Genomic DNA, 20,914 nt, shown 5'->3' on the forward strand with positions numbered 1-20,914 from the left:
TCAGGGCGGATCGCTCAAACGGACCTTCCCTGTTCTCAGAAAGCAAGTAGCACCAGCACAACGTAAGCATGAGGCAGAGCGCAGACCACCTGCCAGGTAAATGGGAAGGAGTTCAAAAGTACGGCTTTCCCCATATGGAATCCGCCGTGCTTGTTCTTTGTGTGTTCAGTGCAGAAAATGCTGGGGATGTGTGTGGGCCATCTCGGCCTTAGCCAAAACTACCTTCTCCATAGTTCTGAGCAGGCACCTCGTACGACATACGTTGGGTCGTCTGGTCACGTAGGTGCTGCATATTCGGGAAGAGGAACTCCGAGCCACACTCGTCGGCGGTGTTCCGACTAGGTCTCTGACCATATCGGGTTCACGGCATCTGCAGTGTCCTCAGATATTTCTTCTCTACGATCTTTGTGTTTTTTGGATTATGGACTTTGTTTCGTTTCATGGTATGGATAGTCTGATTGTATGAGCAGCAGTGTTATCAATTGACTTTCAGCCTTCTTCCCTAAAGGATTGGTTTCTCAGGAAAGTTTCTTTAAACTGGATGGTGTTGTGAATTTTTTTGTTTCTATGCTTCTGACTTTCCTCGTCACAGGACCTTCGAAAAGCGAGGACCTATAAAATACAAGATAGCTTTTCTGTTGAACTCTGATACCTCCGAGGCCCTGCATCTGGTGTTTTCAATGAATTTCTTCTATATTCTGTATCCAGATGCAAAGGTATAGTTACGATCTTATGTATGTACTGGATACTGTATGCCATTTCTTGGGCTCTAATTGTGTGTTGCAGCTAACTGGATGGTGCAGAGGCTGTTTAGTCCTCCCAACCTTTGTTGACCTGTATTAGACCCGTGTCTGTTCCTATTGGATCCGGTTTTACGTGACCTTTAAGGATTTGCGGGGGAAAAGTAGTGCCCCAATTTCTATTTTGTAACCCTGCTCTGTGGGACTCAGACACTAAAGGACATTAATCTTGCCTGCAAGGGGGGGGGGGGCACAGAGCGACACCCTCTCCAAACCGGCATTCTTGAACATCTGTGAAGTCCTCACACGAACTGGAACACTTACTGTTGCATGCCGCCATTGCCAGAGATCTGCAGTCCTATGTACAAGAAAGGGGTGGGTCTTAAGATAACTTTTTGAATGTTTTCATGATTGTAACACTTCCCCTTGGGAAAGGATAGCCAGCGGTGTTCCTCGGGGAAACAGTAGATGTGGAGGGCCAATGGAAGGGGAAGGGAGAGGATAAAAGGGAGGACAGGAAGGGGAGAAGGTGTGGGTTTTTCAGGTTGGGTCAAGGAAGGAGGTGGACCGAGAAACCAGGCAGAGGAAGAATGGAGTAGAGGAGCATGGAGGAAAATTGCTGGAAAAGTGTGCAAGCTGAGGTATTGGTTGGTGAGAGAGAGTTGGACTTAGGTTTGAGTGTGCATACACGGTGAGTGAGTGAGATTGATAGAAAGTAGGGAATGACTGAAAAGATGACTGAGTAAGTGAAAGAAGGCTGCTTGGAAGAAGGTGTGGGTCTAGTGACAGGAGAATGAAGAGGAACAATAGTAGTAAAGTGGAGAGGGGAGAGTAATAGAGGACAGAGTGGTGAGGAGTACGATCAGTGGATGGAGGTAGTATAGAGATGAACATCAGAGACACAGAGGAGGAACAGAGTGGGAGAGTGAGGAGAGATGGTGGGTGGAATAGGAGGGAGGGGAGTAGGAGGTAAAAGAGAGGAGTGACAGTTGTAGGGCGAGAAACAGCAGATTGTGGAAGGGTCAGAGCAAGTTGGGCTTGTGTATGAAGAGCACAACCCCTTATGTTTTATGGTCTTGGGGAATTGTAGAGCAGGGACCACCTAGACTGTTCCCAGAGAGAGTTTTAGATAAAGTGTTTGCCTTTAGGCCATCACCTTTTAGCTAAGTAGTATTTAGATAGGATGGGTTACTGATCTTTAGTCACCATCCCAGGGTTGAGGGCCGTCTTGGTTAGGGAATGAACTCTGAACTCCTGTCCCTAGACGAGATAAAGACAGCCGTCAGAGAGCCTCTTCATTACTAGAGCAATAGAAACCCTTGAACTGTCTTCGAGAGTTGCTGTGTTCTTGAGGTCATCTGTGACACTTGCTAAAGGCCAGAATAGAGAGGTGTGAAAATGTCAAGTTGCATCCTACTGGCCAAACATAAAGTCACTCGCCCCCTAAATTCTCTTCAGAAACACAGCACACCTTTCCTTAACTGGAACTCTCCAAGAATCAGTTATCACCAGCCAATGCTTACTGTAGAGTGCACATTTTAAGCTTGAAAAGAGATATTCTCTAAACATGCAAATGCCTCTATGCTTTTTTTAATAATGTAGCTACAGAATACTACACCCGCACAAGATGGCTCTAATTTGGTACATGGATAGATGGCACCCACTACTGACCCAGGAATGACAGGTGCTTAGAAATTCACAAATGTGACTTTGTTATTACAACTGATGTCACTATAAAAGTGAATGCTGACTCCTCCATAATTCTTCTGCCACAAAGTAGCAGGATGGCATCACCATTAACCAAGAAAATGCACGTACTATGATAGTAAGTTCAGGGATATGGATCAGAGTTATATAATAGTTTACCCTTTATATATGTCTGAATCATGCTCTTTTTTTTCCAATTAAGAACATAAAATGACCATGGCACTCTAAGAGTAATGATAACTCAACTTACCTTTTTCAACAATTTTTTCTACATACTTGCCATTTAACATTTTACAGTAAAAGTATGGTACTAGATGCCAGATGCCCCACCCCCTTTTTTTGATTTGAAATAAAAATGTTAATCATGATCAATGTTGCGTTACTAAATTTTAAAGAAGGCAATTCTTAACCCCCTTCTTAAGAAGCCCTTATTGGACCTCAATGTCCTTGATAACGTTTGATCTATGGCTGGTCTCCTCTGGCTTACTAAGATTTTGGAATGTTTGGATCAACCCAAATTCAGGACTTTGCTGCGAGCTAGTGGCTTCTTGCCACATTTTAGTCCAAAACTTGAGATGGAAGCAGCGCTTTAGCCCTCCTAAATGACCTTATTGGCAAGGCTAACTTTATTCTATGGACTACATTGATAATGTTGGATCTGTAAGCGGCATTCAACACTGAGGACTAGGGACTACTTTTGTGTAGGCTACCCAGTGACTGATGTCACCAGGAGATCTTAGAATGATGCTGCTTGTTCCTTGTTGATCGAGAAATGTGGGTTAAGCTGGGCCTGTTATGCTCTCAGTGCTAGAGTGACTGTTTCCCTTACTTTTTAATATCTCTATCACTTCTAAAGCTTCTAGAATTAGGGCAAGCCTTGCCACTCTTAGTAAGATTAGTCAGGTTTCCATGCATGTGAACAGCCCCCAGGAAGAATTTCCCACTCTTTAATCATGGATGGAAGCGATAAGCAAAGGTCTTGGTTAGATTGGTTGGAAGCTTACTTCCTCAAAAACACAGGTACTTCTTTTTTAACCCATGCACCCTCTGCAACACCTTCCTCTCCCTCCTCCCACCAAGGAGTTTTGGCCGGCAGCTCAGTACTGCCCCAAGCACTTTACCTTAATTGTCTCTCAAAAAGTTCCCCTGAGGGATTGCATGTAGCTCCATCCACAGGGTTCCAAAATGAAAAAACTTTGGCCAAATTTCCTAGGACTGCAATAGGAATAGTGATGCATCTCCTCCTGGAATATTCCGGGGGAAAGGACTCATGTATCTCCATGGTTTTCTCTTTACTCTTTTCAGTTCAGTTTTAGAAACGTTTTTATATGCACTTGTTATATGCCCCTGGGTTCCAAGACCCCCAGTTTATGGAAAATCCTGCCTGTCAATTTTAGTCTGAATTTGATGGCCTGTAGTAAAGCAGCAAAATGTTGTCTGTTTAGTTGATCAGTTTGCAGAGTACATGCTGCTACTCCCTACAGATGTGCTACATGCGCCCAGAAGCAAATCAGTTTGCTGTGCTGTGCACTACAAATCCGCATTAAAATGAAAGTAAACCTCAAAACTAAAGGGAAACCTATTAGGTGAATGATGTAATCGGATATTGTTGGCCATCTTTGGCTTTTTGTGTTGCCTAACTAGGAAATGTGATATTACAGGTCTTTGATTAAGAAATTAATGATTGCAGTGGTTGGAATTGCTGGGAGCTGCTTGGCTCCTGCATGTAGACTATTCGAATGTGGATCACTTGACACCAACAGGATCTACTTTTGACTTCCAACGGCCTATTGGTGCCATTCAAACCCAAATATGTTTTTGGGAATGTGTATAAAGGAACATTAAGACACTTCTAAAAGGCATTGAAAGCATTAAGGGTCATAGTTAGCAAGATTTGCAGCATACTATATTCTAGATTCTCATCCCTGTGGGTGGACGATAACCTGGCCGTGAGGGAACTCGGGCAGTGGGGCGAGGACATCCTTAGGTGAGAGATGGTATCCCCCAATCCCTTTTTCAAAATTAACCATCTCTCCCAACAGCCTTTGTAGGTTACTGTAAGCCTTTCCCCTACAAAATGTCCCCCAGAAATACCACTTTAACACTGAGATGAGGAAGAGACAAACTAGGACACATCCTCATTTAAATAATGCAAACCTACCCAAACACTACTCGGGCACTGAGACAAAGAAGAGGACCATGGAGGAGTTCAGAAGGAGCAGCCTGGCATGTCCCTTTAACTATGGTCAGGCAATTGAACTAAATGACCATCACCTGTGGTCACTTGGCAAGCCCAATGGGTATAGAAATGCGGGCTGTGAACAAGAAGGGGAGAGAAACAGCAGGCTGGAGCTTGGAGCCAGCTGGTGCGGGAGAGACGGAAGTGGGAGACAGGTGCCAGCAGGAGCTGTGGGGCGCAGAAGCACTCCGGTCGCCGTAATCTGCCAGGAGACCGAGTGGTGCTCTCTCCGACCTCCGCGAGGGAAGAGCAGAGACAATGGAAGCTGAACGAGGAAAGGAACGAAGCCGACGGGACCTGCCGCATGAAGCCAGTGTGTGTAAACCAGGAACAATCATACTGGGGCACTCTGGGGGCATGAAGATGGCATTTCTTGAATATCGAACGAACTGGGAATTGTCGTTAGCACTTTTGAATGTTGAAACAACTGCCCAATAGTTTCAATGCTGAAACAGATTTGAATACTGAACAAACTGGAAGACATTACAAGCATTTCTGAAGGCTGTACGGAGCCAAAGCAAGTCATGAGCATGTTTGAATGGATTGAATTGGTTGGATTATTTAAAAAGCCAATGGAATCCCAAGAAGGGTGAATGAAAGCAAGGTCGTATAAGTGGCAAATACCACAAATGAATTGGTTGAAATACAAGTGTTGGCAAAGCCAATAGAATCCCAAGAAGGGTATTTGAGGAGAAACAAGTATTTACACAAGCCAAGTGTTCCAGGAATTGCCGGTTAAGAGGAAACCTGTATTGGCAAGAGCCAGATGAGTGCAGAAAGTGCAACAAAGTGAATGGTGGCCAAACTTGCCATGATAGTGTTGGAAAAGTATATTCCTGATAAAAGGAACAATCTTCACTGTCAAGGGAGAGCAGTGGACATTTGTTGATGAAAACCAGACTAGAAAGATTATCAGTTGCGTGACCTGTAATGGGTGGACCGTGTGGTCCGACAATTGCGCCTAGACCGAGTGGCTCATTCGGAAAAACCCAACAAGTCACTATAAGGAAGCTGGTGTTTTGCCACAGTTGTTCATGTGATGAAGTATTTTTGTGAACCAGTACTGATGAGAGAGTTAGGAAGTGTCCCAAGGAACTGTGTTGTTTTTGAAGAGCTGGAAGATTTGAACTCTTGGGGGAAAGGAACCCCGATACTTTGTGAACTGTGTTGAACTTGGTGAAGAGGAGGCTGATTACAAGCCAAGAGCTGGAAGAAGCTCAGAATTTTATTTTGAACGCTCTTTATTTTGATGCTCACATCCTTACACATTGTATGCAGTTAATTGTGAGGGCAAGTATAGGTTTTGAACACAGACTGGCTTTTTATTTGGACTTCTGACGCAGACTATCATTTAGTTTTCTTTAGGTAGGCATTTCCCACCTTAGCATAGGATAATTTAGGCTTCCATCCTGACATTTAAGTTAATACAATTCGGTCAGTTGAAACTTGAACCCGTTGTCTGTGTCTGACTCATGATGCCTTTACATCCCCTTGAGTTGAGGTAGTGCTGCTACTTGCCAATGTCAGACAGGAGTTGCTTTTAGCCTCTAAATTATTTCAGTCCATGTAATTGAGTATATTTTTGTATTTTCAAGCGTGAACTAGACGTGCACATTTAAAAAGTAGTTTCTCAGCCAATTACCAGCCAGAAGGCTAAGGGTATGGCTTTCTAAGTATTGTGAGGAACCAGAGGGCGTCCTCGCTTCTCCCCCACCCCGCTCTCCCTGTATGCTGTTCTGTTACCCAGGGAAAGACCATCGTCTTTGGATCCTGACTCTTGGGGTGGATATGCGAGGGAGGTGTTATGCCGTCTGTCGCACATGCCCCACAAGCGAGCTCCCACCGGTCTACTACCACCGCCCTCTCTGTTCCCGGTCCACATTCGCATTCTCATCAATCCAAACCGCCTCCCATCCATAGATCCCCACTTACTCATGTAGGGCGGCAGCAACATGGCAAGCACAGGCAGCGCACACGGAGACAGCCTATTGGACATGGGCACCCAAACTTTTTGCATCCGTTCCGTCAGTGGCAAATACCCTGGTGTCTCACAGCTGTTCGGCGTAGCCATCGGCCCGTCTTGCTGCAACGTCACGTGACCCGGAAGGCCTGGCCGACTGTTGTTGCTGCGGATCACGTAGCACGGAAGCGTGTGGAACCGCGCGTCATGTGACGCGATCACCTGACAGGTTCCTATTCCTTCAAATGCTGTGAGGGAACGCTTAGTCAGTGCTTCACAGCTGAACTAATTCGGCACTGTTTGGCGCTCCTGTTCCTTCGATCACGGTACTGATTTATGGACTGTTTTCTCAGATTTTCTTCTTGTCAAGCCCTTGGTTTTGTTCTGACCTGCTAGTTACCGGACTTCTGGACTGCTTCTGGCTTCCTTTTGGATTATCCCTCGGATTTGTCGTGCTCACCTGGTCTAGACCTCGGAACTCTTATCGGATTGTCTACGGATCACCCCACACCCGAACTTGACATTTCAGCTCACGCAGGTATCCTAGTGCGAGTCCATCCGGATTGCCGTCCAGTGTGCTACATCACTTGCTGCTGCCAGTTACACCCTGTATCAACTCAGAACACCTCTCATCCTGTTTTTCCAACTCGGGGTTTGGTTCCCTCCACCTTCGTAAGCCCCTTTAGTACTAAGTTACTCTGTGGTCCTCGCCTGTTTTCCTTGTCACTGTACTCACCCATTGCTTGCCTTACAGCGGTCGGGGGGGTTTCCGGTGTTCCTGGCATTTCCGGCACTCAATACCTTTGGCCTCAAGGATCGCACAGGGAGTTGTCTTGTATCTCCCTGTGTGGTACTTGGGGACAAAGGCCGCATAATCTTCACGACCATCAAGATATATCAGGAGGATCACTTGGATGGAGGGAACTTGGGGAGTGGAGAGAGGACATCCTTAGGTGAGACCTGGTACCCCCCATTCCCGTTTCATAATGAACCCTATATCCCTCAAGCTTTTGTAGGCTACTGTCAACACTTTCCCTTTTTTCCTCCACACTGTCCCCTAGAAACACCACCTCAACACTGGGGCGAGGAAGACATTTGAGATAGGCGTAACTAAGTTCTGAAGCGCCTTGTCCTCTATGATGGTAAAGGATTTTCATTCAAGTTTAAGAGTGCTTCCCGGTCTCTAAAATTCACTTTTAGTTCTAGCTTTGGTGATGCAATTGGGTGGGTAACCTCACATTAGGATCCTGTTCTCAATCAGGGTGCATTCTGCATCATAGGTCTGGTTCTTACTACAGTTCCTCCTGGCTCTGGTGAAGTCCCCAATTGGTATGTTTTGAATCGTACTTTTGAAGTGACAGTTATTAGCATGCAATGTGCCACTCGCTTCAGTCTGCTTGTGAAAGGTCCTAGTCTGTATGGATTCATCTTCAATATAAATATACAGGTCTAGGAATGTGACCTCTGTCTTGCTCATTTCTACTGTGAACAGGAGTCCATAGGTGTTTTGATTTAGGTAGTTACAGAACTGCTCCTGTTAGGTATTTTCTCGTTCCATATGATGAAGATCTCAACTATATATCTTAGCTATTTAATTATTCTGTTTGATAGTGTGGAGTGAGCCTGCACATGTTAAGTTCGAACTCTCTCACAAACCAATTTGCCCATAGAGGGCGCAAAGCATCTACCCATTGCAATTCCCTTTGTTTGTTTAATGTTTCTTTGAACAAGAATATGTTGTTTTGAAGTACAAATCCCATCATTTCCTTTAACATTTCCTCAAATTGGTGGTAGGATGCAGATGTGTTCCTGAATGTGTGATCTATTGCTTGTAACTCCAATTCATGGTCAATGCATGTATAGAGGGCTTTCACATCCATGGTGGCCATCCGATATTGGCCATTCCATTCCATTTGTCTTATGTTCTCCAGTAAGTGCATTGTATCCCTTGTGTAAGAGTTCAGTTTGTAAACCTTTGATCGTAGTATATTGTCGATGTATCTTAACATGTTCTCAGTAGCCCACCCTATGCCACTGACAATTGGTCTTACATCTGGTAGGCTGGTATACTCTTTGTGAATCTTGGGTAAGAAGTATATCGTTGATATTTTTGGTCTGCTGTTTATCAGAAACAGTTCATAGTCATTGATCATAAATTTGCTCTGCCATTTATAAACTAAGGTTGTCGGGTTCCTTGTTACTTCTTTCACAGAACTACTGCTAATAGTCCTATATCAGCCTGGGGTTTTTAGGTGTAGGTTCGCCATCTTAATATAGTCTTTCTTGTTTAGAACAACAATGTTTTCCCCCTCTGTCTGCTTCCTTGATGATGATGGTTTTGTCGGATATTCATTCTTTGATTGCCGTTTGTTCCATTCTGCTTTTTCTTACCATTCCAGTTACCTTTACCCATTCTTATTTCGACATCCTTAGTAAACGCCTTATGAAAAGCATCTATGCAATTCCCTTCTTTGATGCTTGGGGTGAATTTCTAGATTTCGGTTTAAGTCCAGTTTCATTTAGTACATTGCAGTGTATTCTGGTCAATCAGCTCATTTTCTGGGATTTCTAGATTGTCATCCAATGACAGAAGTGATCCCCTGTGTCTTTAATATTAGTAATGGTCAGGTCACTGTCTGGTGGTATAGTGGTCTCTTCTTGGATAGGGTCCAGGTTGTGAAAGAATTTCTTCAGCTTGAGTTTTCTCACAAACTTAAAAGTGTCGATTTGAAGATTAGTGTAGTCCATGTTTTTGTTAGGTGCAAACGACAAATCTTTGTTGAGGGCCTCTATACCTATGTCGCTTAGAACTCTGTTGGAGAGATGCAGTACCAGGTTCATCTCCTTTCCATTCCTTCTCATTTGTATTCCGAACGGGATCTCATTCCTGGTTTGCTTCCAGCTTCTCCTCTTACTTCTCCTTGTCCCTCCTCTACAGCCTCTGGTCCTGGTCTTGCTGTTGAGGTACCTTGTTCTAGCGGGTCTTGGAATCTAACTAGCTTCACATTGGTTAATCTATTGCTGCTGTGGTTTCTCTTGATTTGTTCTAAAATACCTCCCTTGCTAGGTCTTTGGTTGTCAGATTAGTTATCTCCTTCACTATCTGCATCAGAACTTGCCGGCGAGGTTCCGGGCGTGCTGTTGCGTGATGAGGGTTTGTACTTACCATCTATGAACACGGGGAAGGTGCACTACCTTCTACTCACTACCCCACTGCAACTAGGAAGACACATCCTCATTTGGTTGAAACAAACGTATACCATCCTCATTTTGTTAATACAGACACAAATCAGCCTCACATGTATCAGCCTCAGCTGTGTACTGGAACGAGGAGGAGGCTAACGCGAGTAAGGCAGAACTACCATCCTAATTGTGAGTGGTCTAGTCTTTTCCAGAGTCGTCATGGTGGCGGGAACTTTAAAAGTAGACGTCCTTTTAGAAAGGGAGTTGGCTGTGAATGCAGTATCGGATGTGGAGGCCGAGGCGGCAGCTGAGGAAGCAACTCTGTATCGGCGGTGTGGCAAGCGGAGCGCTCGAGACCCGTTTACAGATGCAGAGTTTATGCAGCAGGAAGCGAAGCAAAGGTAAGCTGGAGGCCGGTAGCAGACCGCATGAGGGAGACCGGCGTGACAGAGCGAATTAATTGCAGAAGTCCTGGGCTGCAGGTGGAGCATCGCTGGGGAGCCACGCCACGAAGAGCGGCTGGACGAGTGAAGCAATGTTCCGCTCAGGGATGCAAGAACCCGTTGCAGCAGAGACCTTGCCTACGCCGTAAGCTCTGACCAGTGAGTGTGGGAAGCACCGGGGTGTAAGGCGAATATGGGATGAACATAGTTTTGAATACCAAACAAACTGAAAGTCATTACAAGCACTTTTGAATGCCAAACAGTAAAAGCACGTTTTGAGCACTCGTGAGCAGAGTGAAAGAAAGGTGGTGCATGTAGCAGATACCACCTAATGTATCATCTGAGACACAAGTATGAGTAAACTAGAGTGAATACTAAGAAGGGTATGGCATGAGAAAATAAATACTGGCAACAACCAGAAGAGCTATAAAAAAACTGTATGTTATGAGGAAATCCACATTGGAAAGAACCGGAAGAATACAAGAAAGTGTAATGAATGCATGGTGGCCACGTAGGTCACAGTACAGCGTCAAGAGAGTATTCTGTGTTATCCGAGACACAAGTATTAGCAAAATCAAGTGAATACCAAGAAGGGAAATGAGGAAAAGACTACTGGCAACAGCCAGAGGAGTTCAAAGAACTGTACGTTATAAGGACATATACATTGGCAAGAGCCAGAAGAGTACAAGAAAGTGAAATGAATGCATAATGGCCAAGTAAGCCAAGAGAGTGTGACACAGATGAACCAAGCATCATTGTCAAATGGAAGGAGTGGCACATTGTTGATGGGAAGCAGTCAAGAAGTGGTATCGGTTGCGTGACCTGTAATGGGTCGACCATGTGGTCCAACAACTGTGCCCAGACAGAGTGGCCCCCTGTCTGGACAAGCCAATGAAAGTATACAGGAAGAAACTTGTGTTTTGCAACAACCTCTTATGTGATTTTAAGTCAAGAAACAGAGCTGCCTATGGAAACTAGTGAAAAGTACTGATATCAAAAGAGCTGGGAAGTGTCCCAAGGAACTGTGTTGTTTGTTTGAAAAAGCTGGAAGATTTGAACTCTTGGGGGAGGGGACCCCAGTGGCTTGTGAATTGTTTTGAACTTGGGGGAAGGGGAAGCTGATTACAAGCCAAGAGCTGGACGAAGCTTGTAACTTTATTTTGAACACTATTCATATTGATGCTGACATCCCTACACATAATATACAGTTGATTGTGAGGGCAAGTATAGGTTTTGGACGCTGTCAATTTGATTTGGACTTCCTGAAACAGACTATCCTTTGTTTTTGTTTCGGTAGGGAAATCCCACCTTAGCATAGGGCATGTTAGGCCTTAGTCCATCCTGACTTCTTTAAGTTGATAACACTTACTTTTTAAACCTTTTATTTTTATTTTCAACAAAATCAATCAATTACAAACACAAGGATACATACATTTATGAATGCACAAACATCCTAGTAACAATTTCAACCAAAATAACTATTTATAAGAATACACTTATCACATATGACTTTACCATGAATCACCCATATTCAATCATCCCAATATAAGAAGAGTATTAAAACAGGACGCATAAATCCAATGACACAAGACACACTACATACGCACACACATCAATCTCCACACTCGCACTAGTACCAACCAAATATAAAATTGTCCCTCACTACTATTTATTGAAACACCACCCTCGGCCATATAGCCCCTTAAATGGTCCCCACATTTCCAAATAAGATACTTCTCGTAGCTGGATAAGATTTGTACATCTGAAAACCATTGGTTTGTTGATTGTTTTCCAAACCCTCAAACTTTGCTTGGTTGCCACCACAAGTGCTTTATCTATCCAACATTCGAAACTACGGGCCACATTACACCTCCCCTGTGTCAAAAGTAAAATCACTGAGGAAGGTGACCTCAGGAAAGTCTCACCTAGAATTGTGTCCAACCTGTCTAGAACTTCCTTCCAAAAATCAATAACCCTCGGCCAGTCCCATAACATGTGTAACAGAGTGCCTCTCCTTCGTCCACAGCCCCAACATGTCTCGCCATTTTGCAAACCTAACCCACGCATCCGAACCAGAGTCCACTACAGATGACATAATATCCTTTGATGTGTATAACGCAAACTCAAATCCATCTTTGACCTTGCACTAACCCTCAATAATCCTTCCCATTCCTTGGCAGAAATATCCCTTCCTAAACCCATAGTCTGAACCTAAACATGTCCATGAAACTGAGCACTAACAGTAATGCTATCTCACTAAACATGTGTCATACAAATGCTATTTACAAACTGAAACCAAATATTAATGGAGGTGTAACTATCCCTGTGGGGCTGAGGCAGAGTGGTGCAACAGCCATTCCAGGAGGTACCTAGATATCATTGTTTCATTCATGTCAGGCACTCTGATGTTAATGTCCCAACACACATTTGTATGGCCATCATCATCATCATCATCATCATCATCATGGCGACAGTAACTGTATTCCAGGAATGAAAGCTGCATTGACTAATCCTCCAACACACATGCCTTGGGGAGTGGGTGTAATACGGATGTTAGAGCTCCCATGGCAACTGTTTCAAGCCCAGGGACTTGTTTGCATTGCTTTCTTTTGTCAGCAATTTCAGCAATTATGGAGAATCCCGTATGGAAGACCCATACCAACTCACCCCCTCGTCTTCTTCCTCCAGCCCTTCATTTGGCCAGGAAATGAGGGAAGACGCACATATAAAGATCAAAGGAGAGATTTAAGGGACTGATTGAGGTGACCATTGCATAGGAAAAAAGGGCCACTAAATGGAAGTCTGGTAATGGCATAAGGCCAGCCCCACTCTTCCTTATCTACGGACTATCCACCTTCTCCCTTTCTCGTCCGAATCAAAGGGTGAAACTAGAGGCAAGTCCTCGAACACAGAGGCAGTTAAAGTAGTACTGGCTCATGTACCTCAGCACATGCAATTTGATACGTTGGAGTTGCCCGACTCCACAATGAGCCAATTCATTGCCGACCAAGATGATGCACCCCTCCATTAGATATCAGAAATAAGCCAGTTAAAGAATGGGAAGACCGACTGTGCTACCTGTGCCTCATTTGGAAACACCATCCCCTCTTAGGCGACAAACCCACTCTGCCTCCAACTCTGAGAGTAGACTGCTTGTCTAGTGCCAATGGCCATCCATTGGTGGCCCCAGACGAGGCACCAGTAAAGTACTAAGTGGATAAAAAGGTGGACTGCTGGGAGCACGCCTATTGATAAGGAGTAACACGTACACATCCTATACCACACAGGCTCTTCTTGATGACTTTCAAGTTCTTCCTATCAAGATTTGAGAAGGCGCAGACTGTGCTGAGCTGGTAGAGAAAGTACTCCACCAAACATTTTTTTAAATCCATTGTAGTCTATTTTTCGGGTGCATGAATGGACCCTCACAATGGGGATAGAGGTGGCAGCAAGGTGGCACATGTGGGACTGGACCACAGATTCATCGTAAGACTGTGGCTCTGCAGGTCCCTTTCCTCGCATTTGGGCAGTTTGGAGAAGATTTGAATGAGAGCATGCACAATGTGCCCAACCAAAACAAATCGATGGGCACTCTTCGGAAAAAGGCTAGGTCTCATCCTGCAGGGTTCTGACATCCCTGATACACAACCAGCAGGCACAGCTTCCAGTGAAAAAGAGAGAAATCGGGCTTCAGGGGACATCTGAGCTGCTGACTGATTCGCGAGCCCATCTTGTGACTGGTAGGAAGCAGACTCATATTTTATGGCAAACTGAACTTTTTCTATTGGGGATTCCTGGGTGCTGGAGATGATCAGGCATGAATGGCATTTATTGCATACAACTGCACTTTTTGCAGGGTCCTCCTCATGAAGAGTATGATTGCTAAGGTTCTGCTATTGCAGCGGGGAAGAAGTTGTTTTTTCAATCTCATTCTTGTCCCTGAAGGTGTTGGGGGGCCTTCAGGATGTCCTGGATCGGAAGAATCTCCACTACTTTACCTTAAATATTGTGAGGAATCTGAGGGCATCCTCACTTCTTTCCTCTTAATAGCCTCCTCTCAGATGCCCAGGGAAAGGCCATTGCTACTAGATTCTGACGCTAGGGGTGTTTATGCGAGGGAGGTTCAGCTGAGTGGAGGATATTTGGGGAATGGAAGGAGGATGTAATGAGGTGAGACACGGTATCCCCCGTTTCCATTTCACAATGAACCTTCAATACCTGAGGCTTTTATAGGGTACTGTCAACACCCCCAACCCATTTCTTCCTTTCAAACCAACCCTCGGATAAATCTTTTAGTATCGAGGGACAAGGAAGGAAACAATAACCAGAGCACCTCATTATAGGGGCAGGTTAGACCCACATCTACCTCCTCTGGTTAAATCAAGAAATGGTCAAAACCGATCCTACCCTCCCCCGAACTTGTATAGGTTATTACCATATCTTCCACACTGTCACACACCAACTGTCCCCCATTCATATCCCTTTAAGACTGGGACGAGGAAAAGGCAACTAGAAGTAACGCACACTTCCATCTGTGCACGCTACTTTGGTACTGGGACGAGGAAAAGGACTGCGAAACACCACTCTAAAGGTCAGGCGTGTCATACTGACAAAAGTAATTGTGGTCAGGCAAATGACTTGCAACTGCAGCCACTTGAGAAGCTACTGGTGCATATAAAAGCGAGAAACCCACATGGAGAAAGGGAATCGCCTGGGAAGCCGGGACAACGTGGAGCAGGCTGGAGAGGGGCCGGTGAAAAGGACACAGACTGTTGTAGGAGAGTGGGAAAGATGCAGAGACCAGTGGGAGCCATGAGAGAGTCAAGAGCCCTGAGCCACATGTCCCCCGCTGGAGCTGGGGGACACTGAAGTCTCCACTATTCTGCAGGAAGCAGCACAAAGGTTTGGAGGCGAGCGCTGCTCACCAGCAATTCCGACGTGAGTGGGCAGCGAGCGAAAGCTGAAGTGGAACGCACAAGCATTCAGAGGAGCGGCCGTACACCGGTGAGTGATGGGGAGAGAGCACTCGAAGTGGCACTCCCAGGGGCTTGGCGTGGACAGAGAAAGATGTTGAACTAAACAAGTGAGCATGAATATTGAATGGGTCCGGAGACGAAATGGACATTATTGAACAAACTACAAAGTACTGAATGATTTATTAAATTCCGAACTAAAGAAAAGCTATGCGAAATATATGAAAATACTGCACGAGTGGAAAGAAATTGATGGGTATTTATGAACGCAATGAAAATAAAGAACAAGCGTTTATGAACAATGTGAAGTTACAAAGCCAAGTTAAAATCCAGTAATGTGATTTTGTGAAGCAAGTGAAAGGAAAACAATAAGCACTATTGGATGGTGTGAAAGCAAGGTGGTGACAAGGAATAAACACTGCGAATTGCATTGGGTGAAAGGCACGTGTTGGCATAGCCAAGAGACTGCCAGGGAGAAACAGAATACAGATGGACTAAATGTCACAGGTGCAGAGAGGAAACCTATGGTGACAAAGGAGTGCAATGAGAATCGGTGAACATTACAAAGTACCAAGGGTTATCAGTTGCATGACCTATGATGGGTGGACCGTGTGGTTCGACAAATGAGCCTAGATCGAGTAACCCCTACTTGGGGTGAACCAAGGAAGATCAAGAGGTTGAAGTTGGTTTGCATAACAAGTGATAAAGTGGCTAGAGAGAAGAATAAGCCAAGTGAATGGTGGAAAAGCCTGAAAAGTTACAAAGTGGATTTTGAAACAATCCTGCAAGCTGAGAAAGTTGAATTAACTATGAACTGTGTTGAACTTGGGGAAGGGAAACCCAAGACTATTTGGAACTGTGTTGATCTTGGGAAAGCGAAGTGAAGGTCATTTTGTGGAACTGTTTTGAACTTGGGAAGAGGAAGCTCTAAATTATCCAGGAGCTGGAAGAAGCTCAGAACTTTATTTTGAACATTGTTTCCAGTGCTGCAGATAAGATTTTGAGGTGGGAGTATTTTACTCCCCATTTATAAACTTTGAGAGTAAATGTGATTTCAAGAGGGTGAAATGTGTGTGACATCCAGCTGACATGTGCAAAAACTGTATGGAGATCATTACCATGTGGCAGCTTTCTGCATTGTGACAGAATACACCTTTCATTATTTCTCTAAGGTCTGGCCATTTTATCTCTCCTGTAAATATTTAAATGTTGAAAACACAAAAACCTAGCCAATTGTTAAGTAAAGCAAACATGAATTGTATTCTGTGTTTTGAGGTTCAGTGGTAGAATTGTCTTTTAATTGTTTAATAAAAGTACTCATTTCCTGGAGCTATTACTACCTAATGGTATACCAATGTTATGATACAACAGTGCAGAGAGGCAAGCACTGCATGCTAAATTATATACCCAATCTCATGGTCAAATGGTTATTTAAATAGCGCTTTTGGCAAAGCACTGTACATAGAACATATTTATCACAACTATCACCAAACCGAAGTCTGTACTCCTTTATCAACCTCGAAAGGATGAAAGGCTGAGTCAACCTTGGCGGCATTCGAACCGCCACCAACAGATTGAGCACAGATCGCAGCAACGAGTGCTAAACTGCCTGAGCTATCTTATTGGCTAACCTCCTTCAGAGGTCGGTAAAATGAGTATCAACTGAGGTATACTAATCACAGTGCCTAGATGTTAGATGAACCATGTAGTTAAATACCTATCTGGATTATCACAGGGGCAGGTTTTGCTGCGTTTCTATTTCAACAACAAATGTAACTTTCATTTGTTTGTTTTTGAACAGCGCTTGCACTTCCTGAAGAGTCAGGTTTTGGATGTTTTAATTGTGGTCTTGAAGATTTGAGAGACTATAACACCGATGATATGTGTAATGCCAATCACTCACCCTCGAGAAAAGCCTCTACCTGCCACTGGCCATTTATAGTAATGTACTCCGTTGACTGCAAGGTTGAATGGCTGTAAACTGGACCATGCATACTCATCATTTTACACACTGTTTTTAATTAGAGTGTAAATTAAATTATAAGTGTAGAAATTATCCGCCTCCGCATGACTATGCGGACAGCACAGGAACTCTGAAAAATACAATTGTGCAATACTGGTTTGCTTTCACTGGGGGAAAAAAACATAATTTGTTACAGCAGATGAATTTTCAATTGCAACTTAGTTTTCTATACAATCCTAAAATGCTAGGAAAATAAATATGCACAGTGCTTCTGTTTGATCTACACACAACACAGCAGAAGCTGAATTGAAATAAACTATTCCTTGTATTACAGTGTGCAGTTTCTTTTTTTGAAAGGCTTTAGAGAAATAAATTCAGTTTCAGAGGCTTTTCTCCATGGCTTGCAATTACATCCATGTAGATAAAAATCAAAAGTCGCGTTCTGGTTTCTGTCAAGTAACCTGAACTTTGCACTGCCCTCTGCTCTAAACATGTGTGTAAATGTACACAGGAAAATAATAAAGCTGTCGTATTTACAAGATTTTCATGCATAAAAAGTACTGGAGGCCTGGCTGTTTCTTTGGTTTCTGACATCCCTACAGATTGTATAGATTTAGTTGTGAGGGCAAGTATAGGTTTTGGACACAGACAGACTATTAAGTTGGACATTATGACACAGACTATCCTTAGTTTCTTTAGGTAGGGAAATCCCACCTTAGCATAGGGCAAGTTAGGCCTTACTCCATCCTGCCTTTTTGAAGTAGATAAAACATTTTTTTTAAACTCTTTATTTTTATTTTCAACAAAATCAATCAATTGCAGACACAAGGATACATACATCTATGAATGCACAAACCATCCTAGTAACAATTTTAACCAAAATAACTATTTATGTGTATAAACATATCACAAATTACTTTACCATAAATCATGACCCTGACATTGGAGAAATAAACGCTTAATTTTTGAAAATTTAATCCGTTGTCTTTCTTACTTCATGATGCCTTCACAATATACAATTCAAGATGGGATCCTTGTCTAGGATTATTTCCCTCAAATTGAGAGGAGCCTGATTAGCATCCATCGACCTCGGGGACTCATATCAGAATGTTCCTATTCATCCCAAGCACTGGAAGGTTTTATAATTTGCTGTTCTGGGTGGTCCTTTCCAGTTCTCATCCCTTACGGTCAGTCTCTGCTCACCCCCCAGATTCTTACAAAAGATCTTGGTCCCCCTGTAGGTTCGGCTGCAGAGACCCAGGCTTCCTGTACTTGGAGGACACGCTTATGCAGGATGTCACCTATGAGAGCCCAGAATCTGATCTATTGAGAACCACGGAATTGTGAACAAAGCATGGGTTTCTCCTAAACCCAGAGAAATGGCATCTGACCAGGAGGTCATAGGCACTTTTCTTTTTGCTACATCTAAGAATGGTCCACCTTCCCTCAGCCAGGTAAATGACCATCATGAGGTGTTAGGACAGCATTTGTGCAGCAACTCCAAGGCATTGGCCCAGGGTATGAGGCTGATGGTGATATGGGTCTTACTGACTCTTTTGGTCTGCCTACATCTCTGCCCCCTCCTGTCACACCTTTAATCGTCATTGGGCTACATCATCCTTGAACTTAAGGGCATCAGCCCCGATGAAAACCAGCTCCAGTAATGCTAAGTAATCCAGGCATTATTTGAGCTTCATTCCCTGCCGCCTCATAGCAATTCCTCAAATTGCTGTTCATTTTCAGAAAACTGGGGTTAAGTAGGAAATATTAAGTTGTTCATAAAATACATGAAAAGAATGTTACATACATTTCTTTCCTCTGGATATCGTATTTTTCTTCCTGCGTACCAGATTTTTTACTGAAGCTAGATATTGTATTAAAATAGTAAGTGAGCAAAATCTATTAATTCTAACTATCCATTTTAATTTTCTCTTTTCAGTGCATTCACGTTATTCAGCATCTTCAGCGTCACATCCCAGGTGTTGATGTCGCGGAACTATGCCAGGTCTGTTTCATACTGTTTCGTCAATAGTAAACATTTGAAAGAAAAGTCAAATCTTTTATTGGTGTCTTTTGTGCCCTACAAAGCTTGTTCTCCAACAGTTGTCGCCATTCACAACCAGCTTCCTCAGCAAACCTCTTGAGTCCCCCTTTTTGCAACGTAGGCCTGACTTCAATAAACACAGGCCCTGCAGGACCCTGATTCTTGAATGAAAATTATGAAATCCCATCCAACACCTCTAATGCAAGTTTCTTCTGTTTTATTTTGTAAACTGGTCTACCCCACTTTTGCCCTGATGATTTCCTCACCGAAGATGCAAATGTTATGTGTACCTCTTGAGAAACTGTAGCTCCCTCCGCGTAATGACACTCCAGGTGAAATGTTTACCCTGTGTGAGTCTCTGCACACTGTTTGCTGTGTGGGCTTGTGAGATTGGCATCATGGAAGGAGACACAGACAACAGATTAAATGTATAAAAAGGGTGTCTAGTAAAATGGTCGACAGACAAATGGTCGACACACAAATGGTCGACACAATTTGGTCGACAGGACTAATGATCGAATTTTTTTTTAGTTATATATATTTTTTTAGGTTTTCGTTTAGGGGAAAAAGGGGTTTTTGGCAAAAAAAAGGAGGTTGGGGGAGGGATCCCCCCAAAAAAATAGAAAAAACAAAACAAAAAAAATTCAATCATTTGACCTGCCGACCTTTTGGTGTCGACCATTTGTCCTGTTGACCGTTTAGATTCGACCAGTTGACCTACAACCTATAAAAAGACTTTTATTAAAGAAAATGTCAGGATGGATTAAGGCCTTACTTGCCCTGTGCTAAGGTGGGATTTTCCCACCTGAAGAAACTGCACGTCTGTGTCATTTGGTTCAACTGAAAAGTTTGTTTGTGTCCAAAACCTATGCGTGCCCTCACAACTAAGACAAAACAAAGTGTAGGGAAGTCAACCATAAACTAAGCAGTGTTCCAAAAGTAAAGTTCAGAACTGTTTCCATCTCAGACTTATTCTTCAGCCTATTTTCCCCAAATGTCACAATGTTCAATTTACCTTCTGTTGGACTTGAAGTAATAAAGTTCCACACTTTTGTTAATGTCAGGATGCCCTTCCCCACGTTAAATATAGTTCCAGGGCAGCAGGTCTCAGGGTTCCCTTCCCCAAGTTCACTGTCAAAAGTTATCACAAAAAGAAATATCTTGAAGCTTTGTTCTTTAGACTGTGTTTCAACAATTCTCTACAGCTCAGGGTTCCCTTCCCCAAGTCAAGGTATACACCAATGGTAGCTTTCCTTTTGATATATAACAGCAAGTTACCTTGTTAGTTTATTGGGGTTCTCTGGTCTTGACATAGTTGTTAGACCACACGGTCCACCAATTACAGGTCGAGCAACTAGGAACCTTGCATTTACTTTCAACAGTTCTTTATTCAACATGTAGGAGTTCTCTGGTCTGGGCGCAGTTGATGGATTGCACAATCCACCCATTACAGGTCACGCAACCAGGAACTTCAAGTTCTCTTTGAGTAGTTCAATATTCAGCTAAACCAGTGGTTTCTTAAATGCAGATCCACAACTTCACTAAACAAGTGGTTTCTTAAAGGCAGTTCCACAACACACAATTGATGAGCCTTGACTTCAATTCTGCAGTTAATTCATTCAACTTAGTTTCCTATTTTCTTTCTGTTCGTAGTTCAATCTT

The 20,914-nt window shown here is 43.5% G+C and overlaps 1 protein-coding gene across 1 annotated transcript in view; it reads left to right on the forward strand.

The window, feature by feature from the left end:
- Window positions 1-20,914, forward strand: part of COMMD6 (COMM domain containing 6) — a 351,187-nt gene that overhangs the window by 83,322 nt on the left and 246,951 nt on the right. Inside the window, exon 3 of the mRNA XM_069639380.1 lies at window positions 19,148-19,213. Coding sequence (XP_069495481.1) covers window positions 19,148-19,213 — 66 coding nt within the window. The remainder of the gene's footprint in view (window positions 1-19,147; window positions 19,214-20,914) is intronic.

Source organism: Ambystoma mexicanum, chromosome 7q, assembly GCF_040938575.1.
Source record: "Ambystoma mexicanum isolate Mex_15411 chromosome 7q, UKY_AmexF1_1, whole genome shotgun sequence".
In the NCBI taxonomy this organism is placed as follows: domain Eukaryota; kingdom Metazoa; phylum Chordata; class Amphibia; order Caudata; family Ambystomatidae; genus Ambystoma; species Ambystoma mexicanum.